The sequence below is a fragment of the Truncatella angustata genome (genome assembly GCF_020726525.1).
Source record: "Truncatella angustata strain MPI-SDFR-AT-0073 chromosome Unknown BKA67scaffold_5, whole genome shotgun sequence".
Classification (NCBI taxonomy): Eukaryota; Fungi; Ascomycota; class Sordariomycetes; order Amphisphaeriales; family Sporocadaceae; genus Truncatella; species Truncatella angustata.
The window spans coordinates 753,966-775,527 of NW_025763385.1; the positions used below are offsets into that span (position 1 = coordinate 753,966).

The 21,562-nt window shown below is 50.7% G+C and overlaps 4 protein-coding genes across 4 annotated transcripts; 1 reads left to right on the plus strand and 3 right to left on the minus strand.

The window, feature by feature from the left end:
• Nucleotides 1-321: 321 nt before the first annotated feature.
• On the plus strand, nucleotides 322-3,932 carry BKA67DRAFT_592967 (uncharacterized protein; the record flags this gene model as incomplete). The annotated part of the gene is made up of 6 exons (XM_046104887.1): nucleotides 322-1,002; nucleotides 1,055-1,164; nucleotides 1,217-2,734; nucleotides 2,783-2,887; nucleotides 2,934-3,551; nucleotides 3,602-3,932. 6 exons carry the CDS (start codon nucleotides 322-324, stop codon nucleotides 3,930-3,932), a joined length of 3,363 nt encoding a protein of 1,120 aa, XP_045956992.1.
• Nucleotides 3,933-6,396: 2,464 nt separating this feature from the next.
• Nucleotides 6,397-7,549, minus strand: BKA67DRAFT_659396 (autophagy protein Apg5-domain-containing protein; the record flags this gene model as incomplete). Its single annotated transcript, XM_046107433.1, has 4 exons — nucleotides 6,397-6,593; nucleotides 6,710-6,892; nucleotides 6,970-7,057; nucleotides 7,229-7,549. 4 exons carry the CDS (start codon nucleotides 7,547-7,549, stop codon nucleotides 6,397-6,399), a joined length of 789 nt encoding a protein of 262 aa, XP_045956993.1.
• Nucleotides 7,550-10,871: 3,322 nt separating this feature from the next.
• BKA67DRAFT_299794 (uncharacterized protein) lies at nucleotides 10,872-14,110 on the minus strand. The gene is made up of 3 exons (XM_046096065.1): nucleotides 14,001-14,110; nucleotides 11,198-13,920; nucleotides 10,872-11,102 (listed from the first exon to the last, which is right to left on the minus strand). The coding sequence occupies exons 1-3, from the start codon at nucleotides 14,045-14,047 to the stop codon at nucleotides 11,014-11,016; spliced, it is 2,859 nt and encodes a 952-aa protein (XP_045956994.1). The 5' UTR covers nucleotides 14,048-14,110; the 3' UTR covers nucleotides 10,872-11,013.
• Nucleotides 13,848-20,479, minus strand: BKA67DRAFT_299777 (uncharacterized protein). The gene is made up of 7 exons (XM_046096064.1): nucleotides 19,965-20,479; nucleotides 15,257-19,907; nucleotides 15,120-15,179; nucleotides 15,016-15,060; nucleotides 14,126-14,875; nucleotides 13,997-14,066; nucleotides 13,848-13,920 (listed from the first exon to the last, which is right to left on the minus strand). The coding sequence occupies exons 1-6, from the start codon at nucleotides 20,098-20,100 to the stop codon at nucleotides 13,997-13,999; spliced, it is 5,712 nt and encodes a 1,903-aa protein (XP_045956995.1). The 5' UTR covers nucleotides 20,101-20,479; the 3' UTR covers nucleotides 13,848-13,920.
• Nucleotides 20,480-21,562: the final 1,083 nt, after the last annotated feature.

A 21,562-nucleotide genomic window follows, 5' to 3' on the forward strand; every position in this document is an offset into this window, starting at 1 on the left:
TGACCAGAAGAGTGACAAAGCTCCTCTCTTCCTTGCGTCCTCTGCCGTGTACTGCGCCCAAACAGCTGAGCAGATACCGACTGCTGGTCGTTGTGCGTCGTCAAGCGCCAATCAGAACCACCAGTGCTCGCAGCTCTACTCCAGTATACTACCCTCCTCCACCACCCGATCTGCTTCCGCCCCGAGGTACCTTGCCAGTCCCAAACCGGCTCCTGCCCTCCTAGGCTCTGTGGTGTCTCTAACACTGTCCATGGCCTCCTTTCCGATTACCGACACTGCTCGACTTGCCCGCCTATGACCGTTCACATATATCTACCAACTATGGAACCTGGGCAGTCAGAAGCCAAACGCCCTCGTCTCAACGATCACTCTCCGCCGACATGGACTCCATCACATCAAGGACCTGTACTACCCCCACCTCAACCTTCTCAGCATCATCAACCGTCGCTGTCGCCGTATCAGTCTCATAATCTGTATAGTCGCCAGCACCAGGACCGTCCACCTCATCCGAGCCATCACCAGCCTGATGACCGCCGCCATCATGAGCAAGACTCATATCCACATCTACCGCCGCCCATGCAGGACCATCGACCTCCGCCATCACCGGCGCACAACAACTTTCCTCCCTACCGTAGAGAATCGATCGTGAAAAGTGAGGCAGCCGACGAGAGCTCGCTGCCCCATATGCGCCGACCGAACTCGACCGGGGCGGCGCCCGGCGGCTTGCCACCGCCGCACACACAAGGACCCCCTCCCTATCCGAGACCACACATGGATGATCATCGAAGACCACAAAACTTCGAGAATGGAGGCTCGATTCCCCCCTCACCTCAGGTCTACCAGCCTCCGCAGCCACCATACCACCCACCGCCTACACCTCTGGCTCAGCACCACCAGTATGAGCCACCTCCGCCTGGGTACGGCCCCCCTCCGACGGTGTCAGAGATGTACTCTACGTTACCGGTTGCCAGCGCCAAGCGGAAAGCGCAACGAGCATCACAGGTCAGTGTCTTGGCTCCGTAGTCGGGGATCTACTGACGTTCCGTTAAAACAGGCGTGTGATATGTGCAGACAACTCAAAGCAAAATGTGATGAGCAGCGGCCATGCAAAAACTGCAAGGACAAGCAGACTCAGTGCGTATACAGAGACCTGCCCACTAAACAGTGAGTTTGAATGAGCACCTACCCTAACTGAGAGGAAGCTAAACAGCCATAGACCAGATAAAGTCAGCACTGATCTTCTCGACCTAATGACCTCGTTGAGGGACAAAATGGCAGATGAATTCCTGACCTTGAGTCAGCGTATGACAAGGCTTGAGGAGACCATGAGGCTGTCAGACCAATCTGCGGGTTTGAAGATTGAATCAGTTGAGAATGGGCTGGTGGAACATCACTCCTTGGATAACGCAGCACCGAGAGAACCGATCGACGAGCATCCTTCATCGCCCCGAAGTAACGATGATCCCGAGAAGAATGGAGTAAGGCTGGCCTACGACACAGTCCGCGAAATGGATAACGACGAGATCGAGGATAATCCAGGACCACCGATCAATCCCGGGCAGCCATCATTGCCGGCCAATCACACCACATTAGCAGCATTGCTCCTCAAGTGGCCCTCGATAGAACATCTCGTTTCAGACCTCTTGCAAGAGCAGAGAATCCACCACATCGATGAGTTTCCAATCAGCCAGGAACAACAACGTGGTGTGTTACGAGTCTGGGGTAAAGGGGAAGGATACTCGCTTGGCACCAGGTATGAACGCAAGGGAAACCAGCTCATAACAGACGTGACCGAGGACTCTCCAGATGGACGAGGCGTTGATGCGGCCTCGCCCGCCTCTAACCCCGACGTATGGGACCGTGACGTGTGGGGAGCAGTAGGAGTCCCACCAGCATCGGGTATTGATGTATACAAGGGTGGCCTGCTTCTTGCAGACGGAAATCCCGACTTCGACCGTACGACTGTCAAACAATACGTCAAGAGTTTCAAGGATAACGTGTTGAATATGCATCCCATTCTCATCCCTGGCCAACTTGACGCTATGGCCAACGTGTTCCTCGACACACTTCCTCAAGCCACTTCTAAACCCATGAACAAGGCTGCCAAATTCGTGCAGAGTGCCGCTTCGGGTATAGCAGGATTGGGACCTGAGACTGGCTCCAAGAGAAAACGCTCGCCTGCCCTGGACGAACCAAATGCTGCAACTCCGCTTTACAAGTCTGGACTGGCAGACCGTAGTATTCATAGCGCTTTCGTGCTTTCGGTTCTGGCTTTGGGCAAGATCTGCCTTCATAAAGACAAAATCCCGGAACTTGTACAGGAGTACGAGCCAACGGCTCACTACTCGCCTCAAGTACGCAATGGTACACTTATGTCTTCTCCTTCGCAAGGCTCCCCGCCTGGTATCACTCCAGCTCATACTTCAGCTTCAGGGCTCCCATCACCAAAAGAGGGCCCGGACCGCTCGCAATCTAGTCGACGACCTTCACTCCAGGGCTCCAGTTCTACCACTATCAAAGGCCAGAATGTGAAGCGGAATGCCGATGTTGTACCGGGTCTGGAGTACTTCGGTCTAGCTGCAGACATCTTCGGTAGCCACATCGGCGGCTTTACCTTGAAGCACGTTTATACTGCATTGTTTCTGGGACTGTATCATGGGCAGCTCGGCCGTGTGCTTGAAAGCTATTCATATATTGCGACAGCAGGCAGGACACTTCAAGTGGTCCTACGACCGTAAGTTGACCTGTGATAAATTGATTGGCTGTATTTAACACCGTTTAGGGCTCTTTCGCGATTGAGTGCACTAAAAGCCGAAGGGGACGTGCCGCAAAGCGCACGGGACAACCAGCTTGCTTTTGCATTTTGGACTTGCTTGCAGCTGGAAAGGTATGTCAAGCTTTGCAAGATGGGCTTTCGACCGCTAACAAATAAGTGATCTCTTGGCAGAGTTGCCCTTGCCGCATTCAGGCATCTTGACCTTCGAAGAGTCCATGCCCTATCCGAATCTCGGAAGCCATGCGAACGCTGGGTACGATTTATATATTCTGTCCAGCTACCAAGCTCAATTGTGGGTACGGAAACAGCTCAACCAAGTACACCACAAACTCTACAGCCTCGCATCGCCTGATCCGAAAGCAACAATAGAGGAGAAGACGCGTGATCTTGAGCAGATGTTAGCCAAAAGCACATGGGTTCCTGCAGAATTTCAGTTTGCAGACAGCGATCCTCCTGCGGATAGTTTTCTGGCGGCTCGATTGCGTGCAAAATACTGGGGTTCGCAGAACATTCTGTACAGAAAGTTCATTGACATGATTCTGCATAATCAACGCATGCCAGAATATACTTTCAGGGGCCCACCACCCCATCGGAATGACTGGGCTGCGAATAACATCCATCTGGAGCACATTCGCATTCCCGCTGGCACAGATCCCCGGGCTCTCAACTATGCGCGCTTGGGTATATCTGCCTTGGTGGAAAGCACACGGGCCTTTCATGGTCTGAAAAGGGATGACCGCATCCTGGTCACAAACGTCTTCACGACTGCCCATGCGTAAGTAGTATCTACAGTGTACCAATGAGATGGAAGCTAACTGTGTTTAGTCAATGGGGCAATCTGCTTGTCCTATCTGCCTGCTATACCCACGATGTTTTACGGCAGTTCATCAATGGACCATTGCTTCAAGAGCTCTTTAGTCGGACCATTGATTTCTTCAGGCTGATCGCACATCAAAATAGTCCCCTTAAGCAAGATTTGAATCTGCTCATTGGACTTAACCGGAAACTCGGTTTTCCATTGCATGATCAGGACGCTGGAGTCAACTCGAGCTTTTCCAGCGTAACGAGCTCGGGGCATATGGCGGGTCAAACTCCCAACGATAGGTTCTATCCAGGAACCCCCAACATGCCACCACCAGCACACGGGCTCTCTTAAACTCTCTCACCGGGCACTCCCCTCTCAGAGAGACAACCAGGTTCACTGGAGCCCGGAGGGTTAGATAGGAGACGATATGCCTTTTTCATTTTTAAAAGGCGGGTATCTTATAAGTATTAACAAAGCACGCAACTATATTATAAAACGGACCACATCCTAAACCTGATTGTGGGTCCTACAGCATTCGGTTGGAGGTCTGATTTCCACAACTGGTCTATAATCAATAACGGCGCAAGCCCCGGCGGTACTCTCATTGTGTGTTCATCTTCGACATTTACCACGGGAGCATCATCGTATCCGGCAGGGTTGGATCTTTGCATCATTTTCCTTGGGAGGGAGAGGAGGAGATACCATTTTTTTGTTACATGCGTGGAGGACGAATTCTTTTGTTCTAGTACATACAACAATCGGCCCATGTTTCAGCAGTTTTTGTATTATGCATATATTGATTATTCAGTTGGAAAGCCAAGTCAGCGCCAGGAGAGGACAAAACGTGGGTTAAGTGGAATACATTCTGAGAACCTTTCAAGTAACAAGGAAGGTATTGACGGAGCAGGCTAGCTTTTGCTTGCACGCTACTGGCATCATGGCCAGTAACAAATGCGTTGCATACCATCCGAGGAAGATGCAAAATATACCATGCTGTGGGTTGAACACCTACAGCTGATCATATCTGACCAGTCCATAATTTCTCAGCGTGGTGTGAAAACGTCTTTCTGCGACAGCAATAAATTGTTTTTTTTCTTTGATTTTAGAACTTTGTTTTCGCTTGCGGCCCACAGGCCATGCGGTTCGATGAAAAAGGTCAACAGGCCGGGAGGGTATTGCGGCTGATGTACGATTTTAGCAACAGCATACCCAGATCCTTAGATCTTCCCGTCCACCTATCAAGATCTTGCATGTTCCACGATCTTCCGTCCCCCGTATCCGGGTTTCCCCATTTCAGTACGCTTTCTCAGCCTTTGTACCCTTGTATGTCTTGTCCCAAACTTTCTGAAAACTTTGAAATTATTTTGTTGCATGACTCACGACAGCCCAATAGCTCATGGCAGGCACCCGGGTGTCCCCTTTGATTCCTGCCTAGGCTGTAACCTGCATCTACGATTGTGACATCAGTCAGTCTGGGCCCAAAAAAAAAGGGTCATCGGTCGATCTATCAGAGACACGGGGTCGGTAGTCGGCAGCGTTGCTTATTACATAATTGCACCCTAGACAACATCGCTACAGTTCGGATCTGTTTCTACGCCTCGAAACGTATAATACACAGAAGGCGCCTCAGATGACACCCAACTTCCTCCCACTCAACATTACTCCGCGGGGGGTAAATATACTACGTACTGCATTCAGCAAGGTTACACCTCATCTGCCGACGTATCTTGTGTAGGGGGTAAAAGGAAGAAGAAAACCAATCAGCCATGTTGCGCAAAGGTCGTCGCAAATCATAGCCTGCTTTACTATCAAAGAATTTGTTTTCTTCTTCTTCTCTTACCATCCCAAGACTGCCAGCGCATCTCTTCTCGAACTCGGAAAAAAAAAGATTTTTAAGAAGGGAAAAAGAAAAGAAAAGGAGAAACATAAAAACCAACGGAGAAACAAAAACCTTGACAAACCACGAGTTTACCACACGACATGCATAAAGTATTTCCTGCAGATACTTTAATTTTTCTGTTTTCTTTTTGTTCAGGTCGCGTGGCCTTGCGAAACCCCGCATGCTTACTTGCTTTGCTTTGCTTTTTTTTATACTCATTTCTTTTCACACTCTCTCCGCTACCTAACCTGGCCGAACCTGCATATAAATGAACAGGGGAAGAGTGAAGAAAAAAGAAAGAAAAAAAAGCGGTTCCCCTTTTTAAGCGCCCGCATGAAAAAAACGATGTATGTAGATAATACCTATCAGGATCTCCGCTCCTTCTCGAACATCTGTCTTCCCCAATAGCAAGGTGCAGCAATTCAGGGATATGAAAGTTGAGCAGCAAATTTATCCTTTCTTTTTTTCTTTCACAACACGGTAATTTATACTGTTGTCGTACCTTACCCTCCGCGTGTAACGTACAGTCTTTGCACATGGTTTCTGAGCATACTTATAATCATTTTGGTTATAGTCTGGCTAGACAGCAACGGTGCACACTAACTTGAATTAACTAGGCCCTCTTCGAGACCCCTGCGAGTTAAAATGGTAAGAGCTTGCGAGTGTGCCGCTTATTTCTTCTACAGTGCCTTGCCCGATATGATTTGAGGTGCATATTTCGAGGACGTGAGCTGCTCCAGCCCTCTTTGCTTTTCCTTTTGTTTTCCATTCTGCTGGCTATCCGCGCGCGAACTTGCGCACCCTGCATGAGGCACCGAGCCAAGCGAGAGGACCGCGGGGCCATCTTGCATACTGGGCAAATTCTCATGTTCCACTAGGCAGGCCTAGCAATGCAACAAAACCAGAGACAACTCAGCAATGCACGAATTCTTTTTATTACACGTCAAGTGGCACCACGACAAGACATATCCAGCCGTCAGGATAAGCCGCCTCACGCATCAGCTCCTCCAAAGGTGCCGTAAATGGTACATTGGCACCATGCAGCAGCACATTTGCCAGGACGGGATCTCGACTACTCGGGAATAGCCTAGGCAAGAGGCTCCTGAGGGCCGCACCAAGAGTTTGTGGCGCTCCTAATGAATGGGCATGATGCGTTAGTCGCTGAGCCCTTGCTCGAGACACACTCTTATACCAGCACAGACTGCGGGAGAGGAGAAAGGAAAGTTGATGAATCAAATTGAAAACTTACTGTCGTTCATACGGGCATGCACTAGCGATTGCACAACCTTGAATGCCCCGGCAGTTGCTCCATTGGCAAAAGTAGCTGTGTCTGCGGGCGATTGCGGTATGTAGATCCGGATAGGCACGTTTTTGAGTGCGCGGGACGTGTTGAGGAGACGAGAGTTCACTTTGTTGAACGCCTGATAGTCATCTAGAATCAGGTAGACCATGTTAGATAGGGACATATGACCACCTGTGGTTAGATCGTGTGACCGCCACATTACGTACTATCTCGAACAGCGTTCCAGAGTGTCGTGGTGTTCTCTTTAGAAAGCGACATGATCTGCTGCGCATTGCCGTTGCGTACGAAATCTGCCTATGCAACATTATTTCAGAATCAGTCACGATCACAGGGCATTCCCAAATAAGATCTTGATCTTTGATAACAAGTGCCTAGTTGCCCGGTAGACATGCATGGGGGTGGTGCTTGACCACAAGCATTTACACATGAACAGTAGGAGCGTGTGAGCTTGAGACACGGACATACCTCTTTAGCACTGTTGAGGAAAGTGTCTCCAATATCCCAGCTCATGCCGTCGCTTACGGTCAGGCGCCAGGGCAAAGTGGGCTGGTATAGGTCGATGAGGATACCAACAGCAAGGTTACGAAGGAGGACGTCCTCATGATGAAAACTAGAACATGGCAGACCGAAATAAGCTGCCAGCCGCGGTAACAGAAAGGCTAGATAGCCGAAGCGTGGAACGGAGGTGACGAAGGGCGTGTTTGGAAGTGAGGTGTGAGTGATGAAGAGTGGGATCTGCAGATCCCACAGGGTTTGCGGGATGGCCCGGCCTCCACTGTTGCTCATCTGATGCGGTATACGATCGAGAAGTTTGCGATTGAGATTGCAGTAAGATTGCCTCCAACCAGCTCCTTGACAGAGTGGGCGACAAAGCTTTCAATGTTAAGTGAGGAAGCATCAAGCATCAGACTTTGTGGGGTAAACGGTAATGGTGACGGTAGTGCACTGGGGCACTGAATGGATTCCACGTAATTCGCTGGCCTAGACTAGTCTAAGCCCAATAGAGCACCTTAGGTTTAGTTAGTCACGGGGATCTTGGCGGGGGGTTTGCCCTGTAATCTATATACGTATGTATAAGCAGAAACTTACTGAACCATGCCGGACAATCGTAGATTCTGGCCCTGACTAACGGGAGGTAAGAATGGGGGGTTTTTTATTAAAATTTATTTTGGGTTCTGTCAAAGTGGCATACGTTTGAGTTCATGCCCGCAGCATTCATTCACTACACTTCGTGTTGTGATGCCTCGGCAAGCACCCCTCGTTTGCACGACTTTCTTTTGTACCTTTCAGAATCCACCATTTCCACAATGGCAACCATGGCAGTTCTCTGTTCTGCATATGTAATAAAAGATGCATGCACATATGTGGCCCCGTCGCAGCTGAATGGCCTATCTTACAGTAGTGCGAAACAAATGCTGAGTACATCCCACGGAAGTATCCTGATAATGGAAATAGTGAGTCCGTAGGGCTGGTACTGCATGCAAATATGCGCAAAAAGCAACTCGTCGGCCAGTCAAAATCTAGTAATATCGCAACGTATACCTCTTTCGTCAACTAAGTCGCTACGAGCACTTATCATGACGTGTAAATTGTAATTCTCACAAATTTCAGTTGAGTAGTACATGTTTGGGGCTCAATTAAAGTTTGCCATATTCATGAGTTTCGGGAGTAATCTGCAACACGATGTGTCGTGGCTGGATGTGGCAGCGGGGCAGTTGTCCGCTGACACGGCTGATTTGCTTGGAAAAGGTCGGATTTTAGATTTTTGGCGACCAACTTTCCAGGGTCCAGTGGCGCCGTCGGGTAGAGATGCTATGACAGTTTCTACAGTTGGTATAGAACACTGTTTTGGTGAAGGATAGGTCTGATGCACTGAAAGGAAGAGCCTGAATCTACTCGAGCATAGGATAACAACTACGGTCCTCGCATGAGCGTGGGATCGCAAGTGTAACGCTCTAAGCGTGCAATGATAGTATAGGTACTGTCAAGTAGTATATAGAAGTCTAAGTCCACAAAAGAGAATATCGGTGTACAGAAAGTGTGCATATGCTCACTGGCTAAGTCACGTGATCACCACTCTTAAGTTAGGTGGTCCGAGAGCTCGTCGCCTAGTGGACGGAGTGCTCTCCGTTCACTGTGGCCATCTATAGTCATCCATATTGCCACAGATGCCAATACCGTGCATGGAAGGCGCTACATGGTAGGTGAGTAGGTTTCGTGCGTCAAGTGTTGTATTATTGTCTAATGCTCCTGTATGTAGGAAATTTTTGTTGCAGTTGTACGGACTTGACGACTCTTCATCGTCTGTGGCTCGACTGTTTATGACCGTTGGCGCTGGACTCCTATGATGCTCCTACATAATTATGCTGAGAGCTCATCTTAGCCATAACGAGTTATTTACATAAAATGCTAAATGCTATTATACAACCCATGATACATATCAACTGGTTAAATTTTCAATTGGTGTGCTCCATTCATGCTCCTGATCAATAGAATCGTTGGTGAGCCAGGAGCTGCATGCGCTTCTGTGGGAGGCTACACATCGGCGGCGATGATCTAGTGACTTGGAAAATCGCAACAGCGAAGCAGACAATTCCAAGTTACAGGAAGCAAAGGGGAGACCGACAATTAACCGAAAAACAGCAATCATACCATGAAGCGTCGTTGTAATAAACATATTAGTAGCTATTGGAAACATGGTTTCGTAATACATAAGCTCGTACACAAAAATTTCCCATACATCCTCGTTAACATTGCCTTTGCTCACCAATTTCACCTTCATAAATCGTGCTCAAACTTGTGAAATCATTTACGCAAAAATCTTCTTGATCATACCCTTGAAACCGGAAGGAGCCTGTTTCTTCTTGGCTTCAGCATCGCGGGCTCTTTGTCGTTCATCACGCCGGTGACTTTTCTCCTCTCGTGATTCTTTTGACTCCTTGACATGCCTCGACGGGCCGGGACTGTCCGACTTGGCTTCAGTTCCAGATCCTGTAGGAGTCTTGACTTTGTCAGACGACGACCGGTCCCGGTGCTTATGGTGGTGGTGTTGGTCTCTTGGGGATTGGTGATCTCCCGAGGATTGGTGGTCTCTTGAGGATTGGTGGTCTCTTGGGGATTGATGGTCTCTAGAAGATTGGTGGTCTCTTGAGACTCTGTGCTCCCTATGGGGCGCTGCTTCACCACTAGACTTGTGCGAGGTCTCCCGTGAGGTATGAGACCGCCTGGTGACCTCTGGTCTGGGCGCGTCCTTGGATGAAACACGAGGGACAGCAGGTTCCGAGGCCCGTGTGGCCATCTTAGGCATCACATCGCTTTGACCACCCTTCATATCGAAGAACTTCTTGGTGGGTGTCGTGGGTGAGTCGTCGGTTCGCGGCATTCTTTCGGAGCGAGAGGAAAAGCTTTGCTCACTGTGGCGTTTTGAGCTGCGGTGAGAGTGACGATCGCTTCGTGGGGTCTCTGGATCTTTCCCCTTGCTTTCGGGTTTTCGTATTTTCTCTTGCTCTTTGTCACGTTGAGCACGGTACTCTTCCTTACGTTTGTCATGTGCGGCCTGCTCCTCTGGTGTGCGCTGAGCGCGACGTTCTGCCCGGCGCTTGTCCTTCTCGGCCTTTTCGGCCAGCTCTTCGGGAGTATGTTGCCGTTTTGAACTGTTGGAGCTGTCGAAAGAAAAGCCACTATCGGTCCTCTTCGTTGTTCTAGACCCGATGAACAATTCTGAAGTAGCTGACTTGGATGAAACATTACTGTCTCTTCGGCTACGATGCTGACGGTCTGTCTTCGCGTCACTGGGTTTAGTTTCACTAGACCTCGAAGATGAATTCCGATTTTTATGGTGTCGGTCACTGCTAGATCTCTTGCCTTCGTCATCTGTTGAGAGGTCAGCCATAGAGTCATCAACGTCTGTTAACCCTACGCCATTAACTTCCTCGACCCCAAGTGTCATGACGCTTCCAGGCTCCATATGCAGCTCTAGAGCTTCAGCAAGATTCCTCTCGACTCTGGGACTACCTGAGCGAGGGCTTGGAGCGGGACTAAGCTCCCTCGCTGCAGCATACAGAATCACAGCAGTAGCAACGGTCTCCTCGTTCCTCCTGATTGTTCTCCGCCGTGACCTCCTCAAGCTTTTTGCGCGACCTAGAGCTATGGCGGTTGGATCCTTAAGGTCTGGTAACACGATTCCTGGGGTGAACGAGCGCGTTTCTGGAAATCCCGGAAATGCAAATGTTGTCGGACTCGCAGGTAGACTAGACTCGAAGTCGTCTTCTGTTTGAGTGCCAGAATGGACCAAAGTTGGTCTGGTACCTGAACCTCTGGTAGTCCTTCCGCGTGCGGTCTGTTGGGAATTAGTATATGACACATAAGCAAAGGGAGCGGCTGCATTGACCTGGTGGTATTTTCTCAATGAAGCGTTAGGAGGAGGTGACTGACTCATAATGCTTGCCTCAATCGTGTCCGCTGACCCAAAAGATGGTTCCGGAAACACTGACTCTCCTGTAGTTGCACTCTCTCCCACTTCCAGGCTTCCTTCTCGAATCAAGGGTTCCGGACTCAAGGCACGTTCTGGTGACTTGGGTGGTACATCAGGGGCAACGTCCGGAGTTGCAGTGACATCGACTTTGGCCCGGTAGGTTTCGTGCACGTTGCTGGGGTTGTTTCGCATCACTTCGTTCTTTGTCTCCAGGTGACCGTTCTTGGGATCCGCTGTTCGAAGAGAAGACAACTTGTGAGTCAATACTCCAGCACCCGTGGCTATGGTAGCAGCACCAGCAGCTACGCCAATAACAAGACCGCTATGGCTGTCAAAGTCCTCTCCCTTCAAATTACTAGGTTCGAATTCTTCATTCGAAATTTCGAGCAGCTGTTGTTGTGAAGCTGAACCGCGCCTTTCTGTGGCGGTACTGAAGTTCTTGTCGTCGGTTCCACTGGGTTTGGCACCAACGATCAGACTCTCGGGGGAGACTTCCCTTGATTCTGCCTCGGGGTTCAACACAGCGATCTGATGGAAGCTTCGGCGCTCACTTAAATAGGCGCCCAACTCCGCGTCAGCCTCACGGTTGGCTGAACCCCCCTTAACAGTTGCTCGATGACCAACTTCGGCGCTGGCAAGATCCATGGTCGGAACTGGTTGCTGCAACTTAGCCACTGATGTCCCATAGTTACTTGTGGGGTCGTGTAAACTTGAATTTTGTGTGCTGTGCGCGGGTAGAACAATATCCGAGGGAACATCCTTATCGCCAAACAGATTGCTCACGTCTTGAGATAGATCACCGGACTTTTCGACTACAACAAAGTCATCGTCCGAGTTTGCAGGGCCGGGCTTTTCTATGAGACTGATGTGCTCTTCGCTTCCAGTTGATAGCAGTGTCAATTCTATGTTTGGCTCGTCACCGGTCTCAAACTGCTCTTCGTGAGACCGTTGATTGTGATCATCTGTGGCAAGACTCTGTTGAGCGGGGATATGCTCTGCATCCAATGATTGACCAAAACCTTCGACAGGTACTGGAACATGGTCCGCACCTGCAGCGGACTCTTGCATGAGCATTGTACCCGCTACCTCATCTTGAGTATAGGGCGTCGCAGGATCTTCAATGGCTGTTGATTTGTCCTGCTTTCTGTGCAGTAGCTCCAGAGGTAAAATTTCCGGTTCGACTGTGGGCGAATCCGGAGCCTGAGCTGAGTCAGATTGATTAACCGTTGGTTGCTCGCCCAAAGCTGATTCGTGTTGCTCAACTGGCGTTGAATCTCCAGAGATCTTTTGTTCTTGCACTAGTTGGTCGACCGCCATGTAGTCATGCGATGTTTCATCACCACCATCGGTTGTCAGGGCATCCTTTTGTAAGGGTGAATTGTCAATACTGACACTATGACCTAATGCGCTTTGCTGTGGTCCATTGTTGGTGTGATACCGTAAAGAACGTTTCTGGCCCTCTGCGAAGTCATCGATTGGTTCATGAGGCTTCTCGTCCTTGACAGGTGAGTCGTCGACGACCTTGTCATCACCATGTGAGCTCGGATATGTTGTTTCTGAGCTGAGAAGTTTGAGAACTTGCGAAGACTCTGATATTTGCCCCTCAAATGGTTTCGCAATCATCGGGAGATCTACAGAAGCAGCCATGGTGTCTTCTTTTTTGTTGGCATGCTGCCCAAGCGTCGAGCCCTCGTCAGGCATCAAGATTCGCTGTTTTTGTTCGCCTCTACTCGAACTGTGTTGGCCAACAGATTCGGGCTGGTCTTTAGGCTCACATATTTCAGAGCTATGTGTGGCGACAACAGTGTCATCTGCTTGTGAATGATCCCGGCCAATCTCCGATTTATCGACGCTGGAGACCGTTTTGGTAGTATTTGAAGTGTCCATTTTCTCGCCGTTGTCAAAGGAGTATTTTGAATGTGAGATTGCGGCTATTGGTGTAGTATCAGAGCCGACCTCACTGGCATGATAGTCTTCGAGTGCTAAAACAGAATTGTTTGAGTCAGGCTTCGAATCTGGCTGAGTAAAAATTAAAGGCTTCAACATAGAACCTGCCATGCCCGAGATTTCCTGGATGGGGTTGCCACTGGGATCAGTGTTGACAGAGGGATTCAAACTAGCCGGCTGCTGCACGATATCCAGAGGTACGGTTGAAGATTCTTCATCAAATGGCTCCGGCTCCTGGTCAACCACAGCATCAGGCTGGATGGAATCTGTAGCAATCATTTCGTCCTCCCAAGTTTCATCCCGGTCCATATTCCGTCCCGCTATATCATTCCGGGGGGCTTCTTCCTCTAAAATACGCTCAGGTCTGCTTCCTCCAAACTCAAGCGCCATGACATCGGGGGAGGCAACTTTGAGGGCACCAAGTTTGAATTGTTGCTTACCTTTACGGGCCTTCCCGCCTGTGCCCATTGGGCCGACCTTGTCCTTAGCTTCTTCGGCCTCAAGAAAATTGTCATCCTTTGGTATACTTGGCACACTCTTGTCCTTGGGGGGCTCGACGGCTTGCTCCTCCCGAGCCTGTCCCTCAGTTGATACTTCGGGCTCTGGAACGACTTCAACAGAAGGGGAGGCATCGACAACATCAACGATATCTGTTTTGTCTTCAGGTGTGGCCACCTCGATAGCAGACGTAGCTTCGGGCTCTGGAGCCACATCAACTGCTGTTGCCTCTTCGGCACTAAGTCATGTCGAAGTCAGCTCGTCATTTCTGCGCGGGAAAATGTTGGGTGGAGTGAGTGGAAGGGTCGAGGTACTTACGAAGGTTTCGTATCGACAACATCAACAGTTTTTTCTGTCGTTTCCATAGCTTCTACATCGGCAGCACTAAAGGTTATTGGTTAGCAATTTCGGTATAACATTGCCATACAATTTGAACTACTGACGGTTTCTCCACCTCTGTGACTGCAGCTTCGTTAGTTGACTCATCGACCACGGCAACTGATTGTTTGGCTGCCGGTTCATTCGCCGCAGGCTCCTCAGCGGCTGATTCATTGACGACTGGCGCTTCGACGGCTGCCTCCTCAGCTATACGTGCTTCTTGAACTGGAACTGGTTCTTCAACTGTAGCTGGTTCTTCAACTGTAGCTGGTTCTTCGACTGCAGCTGGTTCTTCGACTGCAGCTGGTTCTTCTTCTGCAGCTGGTGCTTCGATCGCAGCTGGTTCTTCGATCGCAACTGGTTCTTCTTCTGCAGCTGGTTCTTCAACTGTAGCTGGTTCTTCGACTGCAGTTGGTTCTTCGGCTGCAGTTGGTTCTTCGACCGCAGTTGGTGCTTCGACCGCAGCTGGTTCTTCTTCTGCAGCTGGTTCTTCAACTGTAGCTGGTTCTTCGACTGCAGTTGGTTCTTCGACTGCAGTTGGTGCTTCGACCGCAGCTGGCTCTTCAACTGTAGCTGGTTCTTCAACTGTAGCTGGTGCTTCAACCGCAGCTGGTGCTTCGACCGCAGTTGGCTCTTCAATTGTAGCTGGCTCGTCAGCGACGGGCCAGTTATTGTCTGGCTCTTGAGCTCCAGTCACAAGCTCCTTCACTGCCGCCTCTTCTGCGACTGGCTCGTCAGCGATAGGTCCATCAACGGCAGGCTTATCAGCGAGTAGCTCTGCGGCTGCTGGTCCTTCGCTTATTGCCTCAGAAGTGCTAAAGACTGTCAGCTAAGGTATTTTCTCGGCCCCAGCAAAAGTAGTCACTCCAACGAGGTGAATCTCCACTAGATCGACCCAGGGAGCGACTCAGATAGCGAAAGGTATATAAAGGGTTTGAGGACTGGATATACTTACGGCTCAGGCTCTTCTTTGGAAGCTTCTTCAATGATTTGCGACTCACTACATGGCTCGAATTAGTGCATGTTCCAATAGGCGTAAGGTGGATGTTGTGTATTTACATTTCCAACTCCTCCTTCCCAAGGTCTATAGCGGAGTCATCTCCAACCTCTTCATCAACCCTGAAATGATTTATGGTCAGCGATCTTTGTCGTCATACTAAGGCCTAGGTGTAAGCGAGCCCAACGGAAGAACTCACTTATCAGACTGCTGATCGATATCCTTTGATGCAGGTGCTTCAACATCAACGCCTTCATGCTTGTTGGCTGAGTCCTGCTCCTCAGCTATCTCATGGACCGTACCAGGAGAGGCTTCTTGCGGCTCTGCCGCTTCGGTATCGACATTTTTAGCCTCTTCAGCAATCGGCACAGCAGCCTCAACAATAGGTACATCCTCGGTGACAGTGGCCTTTGCTCCGTGGATGCCATCTGAGGCGGACGCTGAGTCAACAGTATCAGCTGCAGTTTCAGATTGATTGCTGGCACTAGTAACTTCTTTTTCCGATTCTTCTTCCACGACCTCAGTACTCTCTGGCTCAGCGGGATCAGACGGTAGGATTGAGGATTCGCCATGATTAGTGGGCTGCTCCTCGACTTGCTTCTCATTAGACGCGTCATCTTCTCCCGTTGCAGTAGTCACTTCCGCTGTCTCAGCAGGAGCCTCCGCCGGCGTCTCTGTAGCCTCTTCTGGTATATCCTTTGTCTCAGCTTCTGCTTCTGCCTCCGTTTCGGCGGCAGTTGGCTCACTTTCGGAAGATTCGTCTGTTTCTTTATCGTCTCTCGCTGTCGATTCTGATGCTGTCGAGTCCCCAATTGGGGTTGCAACTGCCTCATCACTGATAGGTTCTACCTGTTTGCCAGCGTCCTCGGTAGATTCGGTCAAGATGTCGGCAGGTTGCTCTTGAATGGTGGTATCGGCCTGCTCTGCATCTGCTTCGGCACTGGCAACTTCGTTCTCTGGCTGGGTGGTTTCGACGGCCATGTCCTGATCGTTTGGACCGGTGCCTTCTGTGTCAGATATCTCAGCATTTGGTTCTATCTCCTCGACAGATTCTGCCGGTGCAGCATCTTTGGAGTTCTCTTCAGCTACAGAAGTGTCTTCCTTCTCGGGAGTATTATGAGAATCTTGCCGATCGCCTGTGTCGTTTTCTTCGTTAGGGTAGCTTTCTGAGACCAGCTCAACAGCTGGAGCATCGTCTGACGTTGTACCTTCGTCGGGCTGCTCAACCTGCTCCGACTCGACCACTGAAGATGGCTCCTTCTCTTCCACTTCGGCTGCCAAGGGCTCCTCACTGGCTTCCTGCGCCGGTTCAGGAGCTGAAGTGTCGAAGGTCTCTTCAAGTCCAGTATCATCACCATTACCGGTCGGAACGGGAGCGTCAGAAACCTCTGTTTCCTGAGAAGATATGGGCTGGCCGTCAGAGTTCTTAATAGCGTCGCCTGATTCTTCGTCCTTTTGTGGCTCATTAACATCCACATCTGCAGGCTCGGTCGCAGCTTTTTCGCTGACTTCTCCATTTGGCAGGTCTGCTTCGCCCTTCCCGAGTTCTGAAGGGCTTGGCATGCTGTCATTCGAGTTTTCGTTAACATCGGCCTCGGGAATGGGTGCATCTGATTGAGCTCGAGTATCATTCTCTTTGACCACTGCTTCTGCTTCAGGCGGTGGACCAGTCTCCTCGGACTCCTTCTCAAGCTCCTCTTCTTCTGATGGTTCTGATGACTCCTCTGTGTCGTTTGTGGAGGCTAGATTGCCATCATTCTCGATTTGAACGACTTCGGCACTATTTTGCTCCTCTGTAACCTCTTTGCTGGGGAGTGGCGTATGATCGGGGGTCTCGGTAACAGCCGAGTGCTCCTGACTTTGAGCATCAGGTTTTGTTTTGGCTGTGTCATTTTCGTCCACTTCGCCAGTTTCATCAGCTTCAGGCTCAGTAATGGGGACTTCAGCAGTGGGTGCAGGCTCCTCTTCGCCCACTTCGTCGCTGACGGCTATTTCAGGCTCCGTTTCAGTAACAGGGGTATCGTGATCACTACCATCGGTGCCTTTTTCCGCATTCGTTGGTGTCTCTGCATCGGAGTCGCCTCCTTCTAGCTGTTCATCGCTAACACTCTTCTTCAAGTCTGTTGAGGCCTCATCAACAATCGGATCGACAGTGTCCGAACTCTCTTGCGCATGATCCGAACCTTTTACCGAATCCTCGTCCACATCGATTGGAATGTCAGGACTGGCAGTCTCAAGCCTGTTCTCAATTTGAGGCTGAATATCAGTTGCCGGAGATTCTTCGTTCGCAATATTCGACTTGGTGGTTGGTAGAGCGTCTTCTATGGCCGTATCCACCGTGGCAGCATTTTCTGGGGGCGCTGCAGCAACATCTGATTGAGCAATGTCAATATCGTCAGCGCCCGCAGGCTCATTTTCTTTAACCGCTACTTCGGCTACACTCTCTTCTGGCTTCAAGAGATCTTGCGATGAGCTGTCAACAACATCCTTATCAGACATATCAGGACCGTCTTCCTGGGAGTCTTCAGGATGTCCAGCGTCACCATCCGCATGCTCTGAAACTTCATTGGTCGACTCTGCAGAGTCTGCAGAGTCAGGCATGCTATCTATAACAGCATTGTCGCCCAGAAGTTGATCAACAGGACTGGAATCAGCAGTATCACCCAGATCCGAGTCGGTATCGATAGTGCTGTTTTCAAGTGCATCAGGCTGAGCGGTCGGTGCTAATGCCTCTTCGACCTTGTTGTCACTTTCGAAAACTATGTCTTGATCGGAGCTGTCAACCGACTCATTATTGCTGGGCTCTCGGCCGGGTTCGTCGGCATCTGAGCTTTCTTTCTCTTGCGTAGGGGCGGTATCATTAGAACTAAGAGCGTCTGAGGCGATCAGCTCTGTGCTCAAGGTTTCAGCAGGTACGCCGTCGTCTTTTTGGCTCTCATCCGTGGTTGACTGTGTTTTCTCGGGTTTCATTTCTGGCTTTGCTGCTGGCTCTGCTGCTGGCTCAGGTTCTGGCTCTGCTGCTGTCTCAGATGCTGGCTCTACTACTGGCTCAGATGTTGGCTCTTCTGCTGGCTCTACTGCTGGCTCAGGTGCTGGCTCTTCTGCTGGCTCGGCTGCTGGCTCTGCTGCTGGCTCTACTGCTGGCTCTACTGCTGGCTCTTCTGCTGGCTCGGCTGCTGGCTCTTCTGCTGGCTCTTCTGCTGGCTCGGCTGCTGGCTCTGCTGCTGGCTCGGCTGCTGGCTCGGCTGCTGGCTCTGCTGCTGGCTCTGCTGCTGGCTCTGCTGCTGGCTCTGCTGCTGGCTCTGCTGCTGGCTCTGCTGCTGGCTCAGGTGCTGGCTCAGATGCTGGCTCTGATTCTGGCTCAGGTGCTGGCTCAGGTGCTGGCTCTGATTCTGGCTCAGGTGCTGGCTCAGGTGCTGGCTCAGATGCTGGTTCAGGTGCCGGCTCAGATGCTGGCTCTGATTCTGGCTCTACTGCTGGCTCAGGTGCTGTCTCAGATGCTGGTTCAGGTGCCGGCTCAGATGCTGGCTCAGATTCCGGCTCTACTGCTGGCTCAGGTGCCGGCTCAGATGCTGGTTCAGGTGCCGGCTCAGATGCTGGCTCTGATTCTGGCTCTACTGCTGGCTCAGGTGCTGTCTCAGATGCTGGTTCAGGTGCCGGCTCAGATGCTGGCTCTGATGCTGGTTCAGGTGCTGCCTCAGCTGCTGGTTCAGGTGCCGGCTCAGATGCTGGCTCTGATTCTGGCTCTACTGCTGGCTCTACTGCTGGCTCTACTGCTGGCTCTGCTGCTGGCTCAGGTGCTGGCTCAGATGCTGGTTCAGGTGCCGGCTCAGATGCTGGCTCTGATTCTGGCTCTACTGCTGGCTCAGGTGCCGGCTCAGATGCTGGTTCAGGTGCCGGCTCAGATGCTGGCTCTGATTCTGGCTCTACTGCTGGCTCTACTGCTGGCTCTGCTGCTGGTTCAGGTGCTGGCTCTACTGCTGACTCTGCTGCTGCCTCCGGAGTTGGTTCAGGACCGGGTTCGGGGGCAGATTCTGCAGCCGGCTCAGTTGGGAGCGAGCGGTCCTCTTTGTTGTCACTGCTCTCTGCTGGCGGTGTTTGGTCTGTGGGAGCTGACTCGCCTGACGGCTCTAAAACTTCCTTGTTGGCATCACTGGCTGGTTCCTCCACTGGGGGCGGGCTGCTTCCCGACTTGTCAGCGGGGTCTTTGTCGGTCTCCTCTGATCTAAATTCAGCAGGGGGGTCTGCAAAAGAAACACTCTTGGTCTTCTTTCCCCCAGACTTGGCTTTGTCTGACTTTTCCTTTTCCTTTTCGATCTTCACCTTGGAACCCTTTTTGCTCTTCTTTGATTTTTTACCAGATGTGTGCGACTCATCCTCGTCGTCCTTGGGCGCATCCACAGGAGGTTGTCGTTCAGGATCTGGTTGATCCGCCGTAACAGGTGTGTCTTCTTTAGGCTCTTCACTGGTTGGCGCTGGACTAGAAGTAGTTCCCGCCTTCTTCTTGGAGCTTTTCTTTGCCTTCTTCGACTTTTTAGTCGGCGACGATAATCCACTCCCCTCGTCGTCGTCTTTGGGGCCATCGGCAGAAGCAGGAACATCAAGTTTGAACTCTTCAGTATCTGGTGCAGAGCTAGCAGGTGACTGAGGCTTTTCTGTTACTTGGTCTTCTTCTATAAACTGCTTCTTCTTTTTCTTATCCTTGCGGTTCTTCTTCTTGGTGCTAGAACTGGGAGCGCCCCATTCGTCGTCAGGCCACTCAGCATCAGTATTCGTCTGCCCAACGGGACTCGGTGACGAGCTTTCGCCTACGTCGCCGGCACCGCCGTTGGGCTCGTGATCTACTATGTCTATCAGAGTATTAGCATCTTCACGTTCCTGGTGACTGAGCTCTCCATGCCACATACGTTCATTATGCTGAGCAGCCTCGTCATCAGAGTCAAATTGATTCATGTAATTGACCTTGGAGTAGTCGGCGAACTGGACTTGTGAGATTGGGTCGATTCGAGTAGAGCAAAAGGCAACTCCCTCGAAATTATTCATACTATTTTTGTGCTCTACCTGTGGATCACTGGAGGTATGCTCTCGAGGGATATCCTAAAGGTTGGATTTATTGCCTCTCATTTAGAATATTCGAACTTCGATCCCGGAGGTTGCAGAGATGGCCAAGTCAATTGGGTTGGTTTGTGTACGATAATGCAAATGGGTATCGGAAAGATGCGTAACTAAGACGACAGCAACGCTTACACGGAAGAACAAACAAATGTGTTTTACCAATGAATAAACAGTAATGTTCTCGTGAATTGAACGTATAATTGGGATGATTGACTAAGATGAGAATATGATTTGAACAAAAATATTCTGGCACAAAGCCAGGGTCCCTTTCAAATGACGTCCAGAGATTCAGACATTCTCCACCATGAGGAGCCTACACAATGCAGTGAAAGATGCTTACCCTTGGGTACCCCACGGCGTGAACAAGATACCTCCACATGGGATCTGATGCTCCTGTGATCAATATCGTGCTCGAGTATCATTGGCAGGCATGACAGCACTGGCGCCACGTTGCAATGGGGTTGGGCTAGCAAATGAGCCGAACCGGAGTCTGAGGTACAGAAAGGAAACACAATAACAGCATTGTCAGGGAAGCTATTTGATAGCGGCCCAACTGCAGCATCGAATGCAGGACGACCGAATGGGGCCACCCATGCATCGAATAGCACGAAAGAGAGGGCTGCTGGTGTTTGACAACAGCATGCAACGCTGACGTGACGGCCCGTCAACTACGGCTCGAAGCCGTTAGATGCCATAGATGACATACAAAAGGGGACAGGAAAAGGCAGCAGACTCACTTTCAGAAGTCGTCGGGCGTCAAGCAACCCTCCTTGACGTGAAACCGTGTTGGAAGTTCAAAACTTTCCCTTTCAGAGCCGCTCGGGTGTTCCTGAATTGGCTGCCCCGGTGGAATTGTCCGGCCCAACCCGCGGGAGCGTGAAGCTGCATGGCCGGTGCGGTTCGTCGTCTGCTACGTGGTCGTGTCTGTTGGCTTCGCTTCAAGGCGATCCTTGCGTGGAGACGCGGCGAGCCAACCACCGACGCATGCATAATGTGGGGCGGGATCGGTGCTTAATTGGATTGGTAGATGGGGCCAGTATTGAATACTGCACCTGATTTGTTCTTAGTTGCTTCTTGCTTGCCGCGTTTGAGGGAATAATTTAATGTGTGAGAGAGAAAAAGATTCGGAGGAGGTTGGCCAAGTTCACCAATGAGGTCGAATTCTGGCAGCCAGCCAACCAACAAATTTTTTTAATTTTTTTTTTAGTCATGCCACGTGGAGTTTCAGGCTGCTTGCTGGCTTGCAAACTTCGAATCCAACAAGAGGGCAGGAGCTTGAGCTTCAAGCTCCATTCAAGACCCTCCTGCCTCTGATCCGATGTGTTCATACAGGCACATCTCAAGCTCAGGCTCTCGTGACGCTGTCAACTCGCACGGTACATGCCCCGCA